The 15,790-nt window shown below is 39.2% G+C and overlaps 1 protein-coding gene across 3 annotated transcripts in view; it reads right to left on the reverse strand.

The window, feature by feature from the left end:
* LOC126416281 (serine/threonine-protein phosphatase 2A regulatory subunit B'' subunit gamma-like) overlaps positions 1 to 15,790 on the reverse strand; it is a 53,828-nt gene that overhangs the window by 19,956 nt on the left and 18,082 nt on the right. For 2 of the 3 annotated variants that reach the window (XM_050083928.1, XM_050083926.1), the window contains exons 6-8: positions 13,797 to 13,985; positions 13,131 to 13,267; positions 12,513 to 12,726 (exon numbers count right to left, since the gene is read on the reverse strand). In XM_050083928.1, coding sequence (XP_049939885.1) covers positions 12,513 to 12,726; positions 13,131 to 13,267; positions 13,797 to 13,985 — 540 coding nt within the window. The remainder of the gene's footprint in view (positions 1 to 12,512; positions 12,727 to 13,130; positions 13,268 to 13,796; positions 13,986 to 15,790) is intronic. The other variant, XM_050083927.1, reaches the window with a different exon arrangement.

A 15,790-nucleotide genomic window follows, 5' to 3' on the forward strand; every position in this document is an offset into this window, starting at 1 on the left:
CCATCCCAGCATTTGTCTGAAGCAATTTAGGGAAATTGCAGAAACCTAAATCAGAATGGCCGGACGCAGGTTTGAACCGCCATCCTCCCAAATGCGAGTCCAGTGTGCAAACTACTGCATGACCTCGTTCAGTCATTTCTTTTGGATTTCTTCACTTTTTCATGCAACCATTTTGTCTTAGTTTCTCTGCACTTCCTATTTGTTTCATTCTTAAGTGATCTGTATTCCTGAATTTCCTTACACATTTCTGTACTTCCTTCTTTGGTCAATCAAATGGAGTATTTCTTCTGTTATTCATGGTTTATTCACAGGTACCTTCTTGGTACCTATGTTTTTCTTTCCAACTTTTGTGATTGCCCTTTTAAGAGATGTTCATTCCTCTTCAACTGCAGTGCCGACAGAGCTATTCATCATCACAGTGCCTACAGCCTCAGAGAACTTCAAGCACCTCTCTTCATTTCTTACTGTTTCCATATTACACTTCTTTGTGCATTGATTTTTCCTGACTAGTCTCTTAAACTTCAGTCTAATCTTCATCATTAACAAATTGTGATCTGAGTCTATGTCTGCTCCTAGGTGTCTCACAATCCAATGTCTGATTTCAGAATCTCTGCCTGACCAGGATGTAACCTAACTAGTATCTTTCCGTATCTCCCAGCCTTTTCCAGGAATACAACCTCCTCTCATGATTCTTGAACAGAGTATTCACTATTACCATGTGAAATTTATTGCAGAACTCAACCAGTCTCTCTCCTCTCTCATTCTTACTACCAAGTCGATATTCTCTCGTAACCCTTTCTTCTAATTCTTCCCCAACCACATTCCAGTCCCCTATGACTATTACGTTCTGACCTCCCTTTATGTACTGAATTACCAGTTTAATATCCTCATATACCTTCTTTATCTCAACATCTTCTGTTTATGACATCAGCATGTGTACCCGAACTATCTTTCTGGGTGTTGGTTTGCTGTTGATTTTGACGAGAACAACCCTATCACTGTACTGTTCACAGTAACCACTCTCTGCCCTACCTTCCTATTCATAATGAACCCTACTTCTGTTATACCATTTTCTGCTGCTGTTGATATTACCCTACATTTATCTGATAGAAAAATCCTTCCTTCACTTCACTGAGCCCCACTGTATCTACATTGAACCTTAGCATTTCTGTTTGCAGATTTCCTAGCTTCCCTACGATCAAACTTCTGACATTCCACACCCTGAATCTTAGAACACTATGCTGTAGTTGGTTAGTCAATCCCTCCTGGCAGTCACCTCCCGGAGGCTGAATGAGGAACTAGTCCAGAATCTTTTTCCAATGGAGAGATGATCATGACACTTTTTCGATTGCTGGCCACAATTCCTATGGATACACATTACGAATTTTTATTGCAGTGGTTTCCATTGTCTTCTGCATCCTCATGCAACTGATCATTGCCATTTCTTCTGTCTTTTAGGGACAGTTTCCCACCCCAACAACAAGAGCGTGCCCTGATCCTCTGTTCACTCCTCTGCCCTCTTTCACAATGTTGTTGCCAGAATGAGGGTGACTTCTCTTTCTGGAAGACTTTGGACACCATGGCTGTTTTTTCTTCTTTTATTTTCAAAAATTTAAGCAGCAGCAGGGTATTGTATTAATACTCGCAATACTTGATATTACTAGTAAACTAATTTCATCAACCGAATTTTTGTAACACTCCACTTGTTTTGTTGTTTACTGCAATGTTTGTATAATTTGCATACATAACAAACTTGGCATTTTGTAACATTACTGATGAATCGTCATCGATATCCACATGACGGAATCTTGTAAGACACTACATGTAATTAGTTCCCAGTTGGATGATCCCTGATAGCTTAATATGTGTCTCTTTCCTAATGACACCCTTTGTGTCCTGTCATAGATACATGATTTTTACCATTTTGCAGCATTTCCTGTTACACAAGAATATTCTAATTTATTTAAAAGGATATTGTAATTTACACAGTCAAAGGGCTTTGACAGATCATTCAACACAGACACTAGGGGACAGCATTTTCCTGGGTATGGAGGGTACTGTAGGACACACTGACTCAAAAGCAAAACAACTGGAGAAGATTCCATACAAATATTGGGAAGGAGCATCTGAAACAAGACTCATACACAAGGGTGGCAAAGATGTGGCCAAACTACGAAGTGTCACAGGTGTTTCTCCAGTCCAAGATGATAGTGATGAGCTGTCGTTATAATGGAAATCAGGCAAATTAAGTGGTCAATTGTGGAATGTCTCTCCTAAAATCTGCACAAGTAATTTGCATAGAAGATTCAAGAGCTTGATGGAGTCAACCAGATGACCATCTTATGTCAGATATTGACAAAGTAATGACTTGTAGGTTGTTAAGCTTAAGATCGTTGGGAGCCATCAATGGCACTCCAAGATAGGACATCAGAGAGAGAATGCAGAGACCAGGCAAAAGTGGTAGTGTTTAGATTACCGGAGATAACAGTAACACTAGAGTCCTGCAAATTGCAGATGCTCTGGGCAACTGCACCAGGGGAGAAGTTCCATTTCAGAGAATTAACTGGTAACTCCATCAACAGCCTAGACGTTGTTGTAAGATGTCATAGTTGAAAATGGACACGAAAAGGCATGTCTAGCAGAGGCAGCAAGCTTGATACTTGCTCCTGAGAACTGTAAGGTCAGTGAGTTAATGCAGGTTACAGCACTACTACAGCAGTTCTCAGTCACAAAAGGACTGAGGAGGAGGTCAAGTGACACAAAACACTGTTGTTGTTGGTCACAATAGGAGTGGCAGTGATGTTTAGCTTTCAGATGAATGCTGTCATTACCAAATTTGGGATTTGTTTATGTAAAGTCCAGAAGCGTCCCTACCTACTGAGTAGAAGGGGAGGAATCTAAATGTGATGGCCAGAGGCGCCCTGAAGGTGCAGAACGACTCGTCAAATTGGCTAAAGATTATTACTGTCAGTGGATTGGTGGGATGATTATAGAAAGGGAGAAATAGAGTACCGCCATGATTATTTAAAAACCCATGTTCTTGTATTCAGAGGAAGTTCTCAGACAGATTGTTGAGGTGCTGACTCTATGTTGCTTGCGGCCAGCCTCGGTAAGCTCCAACATGTCTGCTTTTCTCACTTTGAGAACTGCTCTCAAGTTTGTACCTAACATGCTGCTGGTGTTTGCCATTTCTATTATCATTTACCCCTGTGGATTCAGACATTGGCTTCTGCTGTGCAACCAACAGCCTCTTTTTTTCCCCCCTAATGTTTAGAATTAATACCCCTGTGGATTCAGACACTGGCTTCTGCTGTGCAACCAACAGCCTCTTTTTTCCCCTAATGTTTAGAATTAACATTCAGTGTAGAATGTTAGTCTGGTCACAACTAAGTAGTATTAATCAGATTCCCGAATTCCATGAGTCTGCTGCTGCAAGCAGCAGAGTCCTAAAAATTCACGCCTCTTGTAGGTGCCCTGTGACAGTGTTTGGGCCTGATTCAAGTCAACCTGCCTCCACTGGCAATTTGTCTTTCTACATTTGCTCCCCACCACTCAGAGATTGCAAACTGACCTCAAAACCCATCTTCCCTCTATCCTCTGTTAGGACAACACTTATACAGGTTTTTACTTTCTTTCAAGGTTGTGACAATTCTGCTTTCCCTCGACTGGGTTGGGAATTTAGCTTCACACTAGATATGATTAAAAACGGCAAGGACGTGGTGTCTGTGATCTACAGATACACATAGTGCTTTGTTGTGGATTCTATGTACTGGACAGGCTATTTTCCTCCACATGCCTCTTGTGTAGATGGAAGTTGCCAGACACAGCTTGTTGAGTGAAGTTTTCAGAAAAGTGTGACGCAATAACTGTACAGTCAGTGGGAACATCAATATCTATGAGGCTTATAGGAAAATGTTGCTAATTGACAGCCATACGTACAATGCAAATTGGCCCACATCTGTTAAGAGGTGGTAAAGGTCCCTATGGAAATGATGTGCCTTTCCCATTGTTCTTTCTTCTGGTGTTTTATGAGACAGTGTGCCTGAACATAGAGCCTTTTAAAAGCAATAAGGTTTTAATAAATGTAAAACACTATCTGGATCACAGTTTCTTTTAATGCTATCAGTTTTGATTTGCTCTGTGGATAATCTTCACATTTAAGTTGCAACAGGAAAAAGAGGCAACAAAAATTGCAACACTGTAACATTATAAACAATACCATCAAAGATAGACTTAAAAACATCCAATCATCATGTCACTCATACATACCTGGCACATCATGGTGCAATTCATCAACAGTGGTTCAAATGACTTACAAGTAATGTGAAACACAAAGGATGGAGTAGCAGAAAAAGACTGTATAATCACATGGCACATGTACTGTGATTGGCTAGTACTTTGATATAAAATAAAAATAATTAATACAATTAAAAAATCAACAATTTAAAAAATTAAAAATGTTAGTGTATATGCATGTGTTACAGAGTAAATAATAATATAATAGAGGGAAACATTCCACGTGGGAAAAATATATCTAAAAACAAAGATGATGTGACTTACCAAACGAAAGCGCTGGCAGGTCGATAGACACACAAACAAACATACACACAAAATTCAAGCTTTCGCAACAAACTGTTGCCTCATCAGGAAAGAGGGAAGGAGAGGGAAAGACGAAAGGATGTGGGTTTTAAGGGAGAGGGTAAGGAGTCATTCCAATCCCGGGAGCGGAAAGACTTACCTTAGGGGGGAAAAAAAGGACGGGTATACACTCGCACACACACACATCCATGTGTGGATGAATATGTGTGTGTGTGCGAGTGTATCCATGTGTGGATGGATGTGTGTGTGTGTGCGCGAGTGTGTACCCGTCCTTTTTTCCCCCTAAGGTAAGTCTTTCCGCTCCCGGGATTGGAATGACTCCTTACCCTCTCCCTTAAAACCCACATCCTTTCGTCTTTCCCTCTCCTTCCCTCTTTCCTGATGAGGCAACAGTTTGTTGCGAAAGCTTGAATTTTGTGTGTATGGTTTTGTTTGTTTGTGTGTCTATCGACCTGCCAGCACTTTCGTTTGGTAAGTCACATCATCTTTGTTTTTAGAGTGAATAATAAAATACATATGTAGGAAACAATCAAGTGTAAATTTTACTTTTGGCTTTTTGTATATATATTTTGTGAAACTACAAAATTCACAAACACATCTTGTTGCATTGAGTCCTCCCTCTTTTGAAACAACTTTAAGAGCTTGCCTTTATTTAAAAATAAAGAATAATAAAACTAATGAGGACTCTTACTATAAGATGAAAACGGGATAAGGAATTAGGTTATAAAAAAGCTGTAGCTTGTAGCAAGCAATATTACTCATATTTATTTGTTTCCTGTTCCAACTTAGATTTGAAGATGATCTGCAGTCTGATTGAAACTAGTAGTTGGCAATAGAAGAAACTGTATTCCAGATGGTGTTTTTTCATTTATTAATTCAACGATATCACAGATCCTATGGTGTGGCAATCAATCACAAAATGTTTTCCTCTGAAGGATGAAACTAGATGTCATTGGAGCACCTGCCTGGAATCTTTGATGGCCTTGGCAATTTCCTGTAGCCACAATGGGACTGGTTTCTAATGCAGAGTTCCCAAGGAAAAGGGGGTCATTAATTGCACTACTTTTATTGGGTTGGTGCACTAGTTCGTAGCGTTTTCCACGAGTTTAATAAACACAACGGATACACATAACAAGAGACTTTAGCCATCAATAATATATTCTCGGTCACTATTTAAAACATTATGCCAATAAAAGAATAACTTTTCGATTCCATAACTGAAGAAATCATGCAGTTTTGAGGTGAAGAACTCATTGAGCAACGTTTGAAGCGCATTTTCATGCAGTACGGATGTTCTTTGAAGGCTGTTCAACAGAGAGTGGGAAAGGTGAAAATCTGATGGCACAAGATCAGTTAAAGAATGTGGATGCGGAATGAATTCCCAACCCAAGTCCTGTATAGTACTTTCTGTCAGTCAAGCAGAATGCAGCAAGGTGCTATCGTGGAGTAGCATCACTTCATGTAATCTTCTTGGTCATTGTTCTTGGACTGTGTTTGCAAGACATCTCAACTGTTGACAAATTTCAGCAGTGATGGTTACACCTTGAGGAAGCAATTCATAGTACCCCACCCCATTGCTGTTCTACCAGATGCATAACATAAGCTTTTCTGGATGTGAGTATATTTGTATGAAGAGTTGCTGCTTTGTTAGGGCTCAACCAATCCTTTATTTTCCTTATGGTAGCATAAAGACACCATTTCTTGTCGTCAGTAACCATAAAGGATAGGAACGGTCAGTGTCATTCACGAGTCAATTGATGAGAAGAAAGCAGAGATGCACATATGGCAACCCACTGATTTTTGTGATTTTAGCTAGGAGCACATAGTAAACATACACCTGATTTTTGAACCTTTCCCATCACATTCAAGTGTCGCACTGTGGCTGTTTCTACCTGCTTTTATTTATTCATCAATTGATGATTGTTGTCCTCGGTGTTGACGTACAGCGTTGCTACACTGGCTGAAAAATGGGTTGTGGATTCCGACACTGACTACTGCAAACTACGTAGCCGACAGGTGCACAGTTGTGTTTAATAATACTTTAATTTCACTGTTCCCCCCCCCCCCCCCCCATAATAACAGTTATATGACCGGTGCACTATTGTTTAACTTGTGATAAGCCTCATTAATAGTTTGCAGGCGAAACTCCACATACTGCTACAATAGTTAACTGTTGAACATCTACGAGCAGTAAAAACATAACCACAAAGCCCACAGTTCTTAAAGAATAATCAGGTACCTATGGAGCTGTCACTGTCATTGGTTTTTACACACAGCCTAATTGTTTAACACTTCTTTCACAGTTAAATTGAAGCATTGTTGTTGTTCTAACCAGCACAGGTTACTTCTCTGAAACTCTGCCGTGGGCTGACTGTCTTGTGACCAAAAATTAGGCCCTTATACAGGGTGTTACAAAAAGGTACGGCTAAACTTTCAGGAAACATTCCTTACACACAAATAAAGAAAAGATGTTATGTGGACATGTGTCTGGAAATGCTTTATTTCCATGTTAGAGCTCATTTTAGTTTTGTCAGTAATGACTGTACTTCCTGGATTCACCGCCATGATTTCATACGGGATACTCTACCTGTGCTGCTAGCACATGTGCCTTTACAAGTACGACACAACATGTGGTTCATGCACGATGGAGGTCCTGCACATTTCAGTCGAAGTGTTCGTATGCTTCTCGGTGACCGATGGATTGGTAGAGGCGGACCAATTCCATGGCCTTCACGCTCTCCTGACCTCAACCCTCTTGACTTTCATTTGTGGGGGCATTTGAAAGCTCTTGTCTACGCAACCCCGGTACCAAATGTAGAGACTCTTCGCGCTTGTATTGTGGACGGCTGTGATACAATACGCCATTCTCCAGGGCTGCATCATGGCATCAGGGATTCCATGCGACGGAGGGTGGATGCATGTATCCTTGCTAACGGAGAACATTTTGAACATTTCCTGTAACAAAGTGTTTGAAGTCACGCTGGTACGTCCTGTTGCTGTGTGTTTCCATTCCATGATTAATGTGATTTGAAGAGAAGTAATAAAATGAGCTCTAACATGGAAAGTAAGCGTTTCCGGACACATCCACATAACATATTTTCTTTCTTTGTGTGTGAGGAATGTTTCCTGAAAGTTTGGCCGTACCTTTTTGTAACACCCTGTATATCATCACAATAGTAGGTGCTGAAACTACACACTGTTTAAAGTTAAATTTACAGAAATTACAATTAAAACTTAATTCACTCAATTAACTGAATACATCGGAAAATTGCATCTTTTTAACATTTTCTTGTACTGTGAGGTTTAGGCCGAATTATTTGTTTAAATCATGAAATTAACAAATATTGTTACACAAACAATACTTTTGACAAAACTGTAATTACTTTGGAATTAATTCCTAGCTGGTTTTGCTAACATGTTTTCAAATATAGCCAAACAGATACTTTGAGATTACTAGCATTTCGTCTTCCAAATGTTTATAATCATTACAGAATTTATACTTGTTTATATGTCAACAATAGAATTTAAGTCACAAAACAATTAATGATTTCGCTCTATAATGAAATATAGTAACCAGTAATAGTCAAAATAAATTAGAAAATCAATTACATACCTAAAACTAAGCACAAAATTAGATATAGTATTATTTATTTTAAAACTGAGGGCCAATATTTCTCTTTTATGGAAATGCAGATTATATTCGCGTACGTTAATGATAATTAGTTAAAAGTAACAAAACGAATTTAAAGGAGGCAGATGGCAAAATAAGAGGGGAATTACAATCATCTCAGCTTGCTTCGTCACAGCACGATGGTGGAATGAGCACGGTTCATTACATTTGACAGTTCTTGAGTATACTGACATGGATCTTTGTGGATTAATGCATTTAAAAGATCTTCATCAAATTCCCAAATATCTTCCTGAACATGGAGAGTCACTAATGTCAAAACAATCATCCTCAAAATGAGAAAAACATTTTCGATTTACGGCATTATCCCTATACATACTGCAATGTTCTTGGCTGCCTCTGTTGCTGTCACCCCTCAACTGAACTCTAACAGAGGAATCCACTAAACTCTAACAGAGGAATATGTTGGAAATGCTCCAATTTCTCCACCTGGCATTCCATTTTCTAGCACCCACAGCTCCACTTTCTATCTCGAACTGACAAAATGACAATATGTAAATTCAAATAGCAACAGTAAACTACTATAAAAATGACAATCGATCAATACACCCATAGCAACTGCAACACTAGCACGCAAAACAAAACTGCTACGAACTTATGCACCAACCTAATAGTATTGTGATACTTGTATCCAGTAGTATATTGTCGATATTCCCTTGTGGAGTAGCACTGAATGATAAGGTGACATTGAAAGCATACCAGTCAACTTTATTAAGGTGCCACTGTAGTGGGCACGCACTGGATGACAAGGTGGCATTGACAATTAACTTCAGTAAGGCCCCACTGTGGTGGGCACGCAGGTGGGTGATGGTGAGGAAGGTATATGAAAATTAGCAAATGATAACTCCTGCAGAAGTCAGTGTGTGTGCTCTATTGCACTGAGGGGAGGAGGCAAAAGTTACAGATCAATAGACTGATATTAAATACATTTAATATGCCACATTAATTTGACGAAAGTGGAGTGTTCCATTGATTGCATTAGTCAGATGTTCTGATACCATTCCTCAACAGCTTATGGGCATAGAAATTGGCCAGCAGGAGGAGAGGCTGGGGTAGCTGGTGGATCAAGTTAACTACCTCTTGATAGGGCAGCTCCCTATCCAGAGAGAGAAATTTTTGTTTGTCATCAGTTTCTGACTGGTCTGATGTGGCCTGTCACGAATTCCTCTCCTGTGATAACCTTGTCATCTCAGAGTAACACTAGCAACCAACGTCCTCAGTTATTTGCTGGATGTATAAAATCTGTCTTTCTTCACTATTTTTAACCTCTACAGCTCCCTGCAGTACCTGGGAAGATATTACCTGATGTGTAACATTTCCTATCATGCTCTCTCTCCTCCTTGTTGGTTCAATTCATAAGCTCCTTTTTCGTTGTTTCTGCGGAGAACCCCCTAATTCCATATCTTATCAGTCCACCTAATTTTCAATATTCTTCTGTAACATCACTTCTCAAATGCTTCGATTCACTACCACACAGTGGTCGTGCTCCGAATATACATTTTCAGAAATTTCTTCCTTAAATTACGGCCTATGTTTGACACCAGTAGACTTCTCTTGGCCAGGAACACCCTCTTTGCCTTTGCTAGTCTCCTTTTTATGTCCTCCTTGCTTTGTCCATCATGGATTACTCTGCTTCCACAGTAGCAAAATTCGTTAACTTCATCTTGTTACTCCTCATTACTTTCATCTTTTTTTAGTTCGTTCTCAATACATATTCTCTGCTTAAGAAATTGTAAGTTACATTCAACGAAATTCTTCATTACATTTAACAAATCCTGTAATTCTTCTTCGCTTTCACTGAGGATAACATCTGCAGATCATCTAATTGATATCTTTTTACCCTGAACAGTACAGAAAGTAAAATCTCTACTTGCACACATGTGGAAAGCCACATCATCTAATTCTGTATGGAGTGGTACGTGTTCTCTGAAAAACTTAAGTACCAGTGTACAGACGTCACCTGACACTCTTTCATGGTCACTCTATTTCTGAAATAAGCCTGGTTCTTATGCAGGGCAGGGTTATATGTTTCAGACAAGTTTTCTGAAAGGCAATACATACTGCTGGAAATATGATATTCACTGTTTAATTAATGGAAACTTGTTTTGTTTGTGATCTATGTAATTGATAAATATGAAATCAAGCCATATGCAGCGTGACTGCATTGCTGTTTAGGTGTGGAACTTTAGTAGTTCCCCTTCTCACACTCAGACAGCATGGTGTGGCAGTGAGGGATGTGCGCATCCATGCGAGAGAGCTATGGTACATGAGCAAGAGCACTGCACGTGTGCCGATTTCTTGGCCATTCCTAACTTACATTATGCACTAAAGAAGTAACATCCAAATCATACAACTGAAAGTCAGTTGGATTTAAAGTACCCAATGATTTCGTGAGAAAGCTAGGCGTATAATTCATTACACAATAAGAGGGTTTAAGAGGATTTATGTTTTGACACATTTGAAAAATCCAAATCATAATTTTACAAATAAAAGGCTAAAAACAGGTTTTCAGATTTAATAAAAGCATAAAATAGTTGCAGTGGAGGGGGCATCCATGTTAAGGGTAGACTTACGTCCTCTAGCTTGAGAAAATTCAACCACAGGCAGATGCTGGGATGTGAAGTGGTGGTAGTCAGGTAATCCTTCATTATATGAAGAAGGTATACTTTATGAACACACATGAAGAATTAGAAATTTATGCCCACCTGAAAAAATTGAAAGAAAAGATGCTCAGCCCGCTCGGTTGGCCGTGCGGTCTAACTCGCGGCTTTCCGGGCGGGAAGGAGCGCCTGGTCCCCGGCACGAATCCGCCCAGCGGATTTGTGTCGAGGTCCGGTGAGCCAGCCAGTCTATGGATGGTTTTTAGGCGGTTTTCCATCTGCCTCGGCAAATGTGGGCTGGTTCCCCTTATCTCGCCTCAGCTACACTATGTCGGCGATTGCTGCGCAAACAAGTTCTCAAGTTCTCCATGTATACTCTACCACGCAAACATAGGGGTTACACTCGTCTGGTGTGAGACGTTTCCTGAGGGGGGGGGGGGGGTTACCGCACAATAACCCTGGGTTCGATGTGGGGCACCAGAGGGGTGATGTGGACTGTAGTAGCCATCGTGGGGTTGCAGACCACTGCGACTGCGGCGGAGCCTCTCTGTCATTTCTAGGTCCCCGGTTAACATAACATAAAGATGCTCAATGAGCAATGTATATTTGAAAACACCGGTTTCTTCCTGACCTGTTATTAACAACTCCATAAATTCAAAGCTGTATTTACAGATTTATAAACAGCTCTGTAAGCAGTCCACAATGCATCCAAGCTGCAGTTTCCTGTGGTTCAACTTTCGTACACTAGAGGACGTAGTTCTACATCTGAAACCTCCAGGACAGAGATGGGGAAGAGAAGGCAACATTTGGAGCAGGCCAGAGTTGAACATAATGATTCGGAAGTGTACAGCCTCTGAGCACTTTGATACAATGTTTATTTAACAATTCTAATGTTACACAGGCACATATTGGCATGAATGCAATACATGCCAGTGAGGCGCTCTTTAGACACTGAGCTTAAGCCCCTTTGATACATTATTGGCAGCTTACAAATATGCAGCAAAATCTAACAAAACTATGTTTAGTCTTTTATCTGTAAAACACCCAATTTGGATTTTTTGTGTAATTCAGAACACAAATACTCTTAAACCTAAGGAATGCTGATAATGTAATTAACTGTACAGCCCATGTTTCTCACAAATACATTTTGAATTCACCTGACTTGCTATTTTATTATTTGGCTGTTGCTTCTTTAGAGAATAATTTAAGTTTAATACTGTATCTGACCTTATAATATGCTGGGTATATCAAAATTAATGATCTAGTTTGTGACTGTAACAATTAAGAAAGAGGAGCTGCACTGGACACGAAATGATTGAATGGGCATGGCCTAGAGTTTTAGACAATTGCTGCTACATGTCACTCCATGCATTGCTCAGTCAATGTGACACAAGACAGTAGTGGGTCAACACAAAGTGTTTTGTGTACTGCAGTTTAGGAAGAGTGAGTCATGGATTACAGTCTAGCATGAGCTTCATTGAAATCTTGGGACAGATCCATCTTTGCTGTGGGGAGGGAGAGAGGGACAGGGGGAGGGGGGGGGGGGGGAGGGATGGAGAGAGAGAGAGAGAGAGAGAGAGAGAGAGAGAGAGAGAGAGAGAGAGAGAGATTTATTTTTGACTCACCCGAAAGAAGTAGTTGAGTGTGAATACATCTAAGTAGCCTTTGCCATGTACATCAAGAATTTTAAAGAGGTAATGCAGGGATTGTGGTTCCTGTCTATTTTCCATGGCCAGCACAAAGTCAAGGTATGTCTTGTAATCCATTTCACCATCATACGTGAGACATTCTTGAAATACTCGTTCCGTGAAAACCTTTGATAGAGTACCAGTGCCATACCTAAAAAAATATTTCATTAACTCATTCACGAATTACATTGAAAATGTTATGACAAACATAATCATCTCTTAAGTTTAACTACATTAACATATATCACAGGAGCTGAAAGATTCTCAAAAACAATAACCACAACAATGGCATTAATTGCCTAAAGAAGAAGTGAACCAATATTTGTTAATTAAGTGTGAATGTTTTCTTCAATTAAAGACAATTATTTCTTACAGTAATGAATACTGAAGACATTATACAATTGAAAGGACCTCACCACATCGAATGTAAAACAGCTTCAAAGGTTTCATTTTATATAAAAATTGACATAAAAAACATTACACAGAGGCTAGTAGAACAGAAGCTTAAGATAATACTACTGCTCATTTATTATAGAATATAAAACTTGTCCATACCCCGAAAGCTCACTGCAACTGAGCATACCATTGTGATCCTTGTCAAGATTCAGGTACTGGCCATAGACACGTAAAGCTGATGGAGCTGAAAACCAGTTGCTATCTTGCAGGTCCTTTGGTAGGTCCACATCACGCAACTGTAAATGTCATTGTATACAAGTTATATATAAATTACCATACTTTTCCACCAAAATATTTACAAGAGCAGCAGTATTTTAATGTCAGTGCCTTGTTGGAGTGTATCTGTTCTTAAAAGTGTACATTATACTGCAGAGATCTTGAATCAGCATATAAGAATTATTTCCTACAGTCCAATTAATTGTTTAGAGCTGACACTTGAATCTGGTAAGACAGGTAAGGAGGAAGTTGAGAGTTTTATGCCCATCAGCAGAGTTTGTGGCCTGTCGAACTAACACAACTTTTACTTGAAGTCATTTAAGGAGACCACACAATACACAAATCAGGACTGTTGGAAGGAGATAGAAATTCTCCCATTTTGAATATAAGTACAGTGCCTTCACCAATCTGAAACTGCACTAGTTCTGAACATATTTTTAGCCTATGTCATAGGGTCCATTATTATTTATCCCACCTACTAAACATTACAACCATAAATACACACGTGTTCTAAATCAAACAGCATAACACAAATTCAACAGTACACACCTCAAGCAAGTCATCAAGGAAGCTACATGCAAGTATGTCTTGGATTCGTACACGGCCTGTACGCAATGGATCCAAGAAAAAGAGAAACTTGCGAACTGCTGTACACACATAAAAACTATGGAATGATTTCTCCAATCCATCCAACTGAGGGAGTGTAGGTATCAGCTCCATGATGTAATTTTCTAGATCCTGCAACATGAATAATAATGTCACGTAAGTGTAGTCTGCAATAGTACTAAACAGAAATGAAGGACCAGCAGTATCGCATGAGATAATAAAGCAAATAAATTCTCCATTTGTATCATTTGTCACATTCTTGTACTTGCTAAATCCTTACTAATATGATAACTGCAGAAGTAACTATCTGTTATGCTTTCACAGGGTCTGAAGCGGTTTTGATGAAATTTGGCGTGGAGATAGCCTATGTTCTTCCTTAGGGTTCAAGATGTTTTAGAAAGTGAGTAGTATAACATGTTTACTGATTTGAAGAATATAACACGAAATATGGAACAATAATTACTCTTTCAAAAAGCTATTTACTCTTTTTCTTTTGAATTTTACCATATTTGTGACAAGGCTTTTATTGTTTGATATGTTCTACATACAAAGTAATGAATACAATGCTTATTCAATGATCCACACTTCCATACTAATGTCAGTCATAACCCCATTGCAGTTCAACCACTAATCTTAATGTGTCTGTTACAACTTCTAAGATGTGTGTCTATATCTGTGAGCAGCTCGTGGGCATGTGGGAAATGTTACTGACCGTCAACCGTGGGGTCCCGTGTTTGATTCTTGTCCGGGTCGTATTTTTTTCCAAGCGACTGGATGTGTGTGTGGTCCTCAGCACCATTTTATCATCGCTGATGCAGAAGTTGCATCAGTGGAGAGTAAAAGGACTAGCAGAAGCTCCCAAACATCATGACTGGGGTCTCCTTTAATTTAATTTCTTTTCATTTAACCGCTATGTGAGCACAGCCATGAGTAACAGTTAGAATGCAATGTTTATACAATCTTAACCCATACTAATACTATGAATGCGAAAGTAATTCTGTTTGTTACATTTTCATGACTACACCATTGAAGTGATACTCATGAAATTGGTATGAGATAGCTTGAACCTTGAGGAAGAACACAAGTTACTTTATAAAGTTTGTAGTACAAGGTAACAGTCAATAAAATTCTTCTGGGTTTGAGGCCGCATTGTCATCTGTAAACTTCCAACGTTTCGGCGACTGTTGCAAGGTACCTTCCTCAGGCTGTATTGCTAACTGCTCCAGAAGGATTTTATTGACTGTGACAATGGCTGCGGAAGACTACGTTTACATACAGAACAAGTTACTTACTGATTTGGAGAATATTACGTGCATTAAACAAAAATATTTATTCTTTGCAAAAAACTATTTACTCTTTCACTTTTGAACTTTACCATATATTTCAAAATGCTTTTATTGGTTGGTATGTTCAACACAATATGATTCAACATAATCAATACACCGCTGATTCAATTCTCAATGTGTTTAATCCATAGTTCCATACCAATATCAATATTATCAAACATAAAAGAAGTTCTGTCTATTACATTTTCACGACTTTACTGCTTAACTGATTCTGATGAAATTTGTCATGGAGATAGCTTGAAACCTGAGGAAAGTCACAGGCTACAGCAGAAAGTGTTTTTTTTTTTATATTATTAACATGTTTAATTATGGTAAATGTGTGTGGGATGCAGACAACATGGTGCAATCATCGGTAACTCTTAGTGTTTGTAGAGTATTCTGTGAAAAGTGCAAATCCAATGTTATTGTGCATGCGGTTTATGATACCGAGTTGTTACACAACCTGGCAGAGCTGGAGATACAACAATAAAACCCAATGGTAAGCCCAAGGACCATATTTAAAACTATTATGATAAGCCACAAAACGCTAAGTCTGATTTAGCACTAAGTTCTAAGGGAGCTCAAGCTGCGAAAGTTACTCGAATCCAACTA

The sequence above is a fragment of the Schistocerca serialis genome, chromosome 8 (assembly GCF_023864345.2).
Source record: "Schistocerca serialis cubense isolate TAMUIC-IGC-003099 chromosome 8, iqSchSeri2.2, whole genome shotgun sequence".
Lineage (NCBI taxonomy): Eukaryota > Metazoa > Arthropoda > Insecta > Orthoptera > Acrididae > Schistocerca > Schistocerca serialis.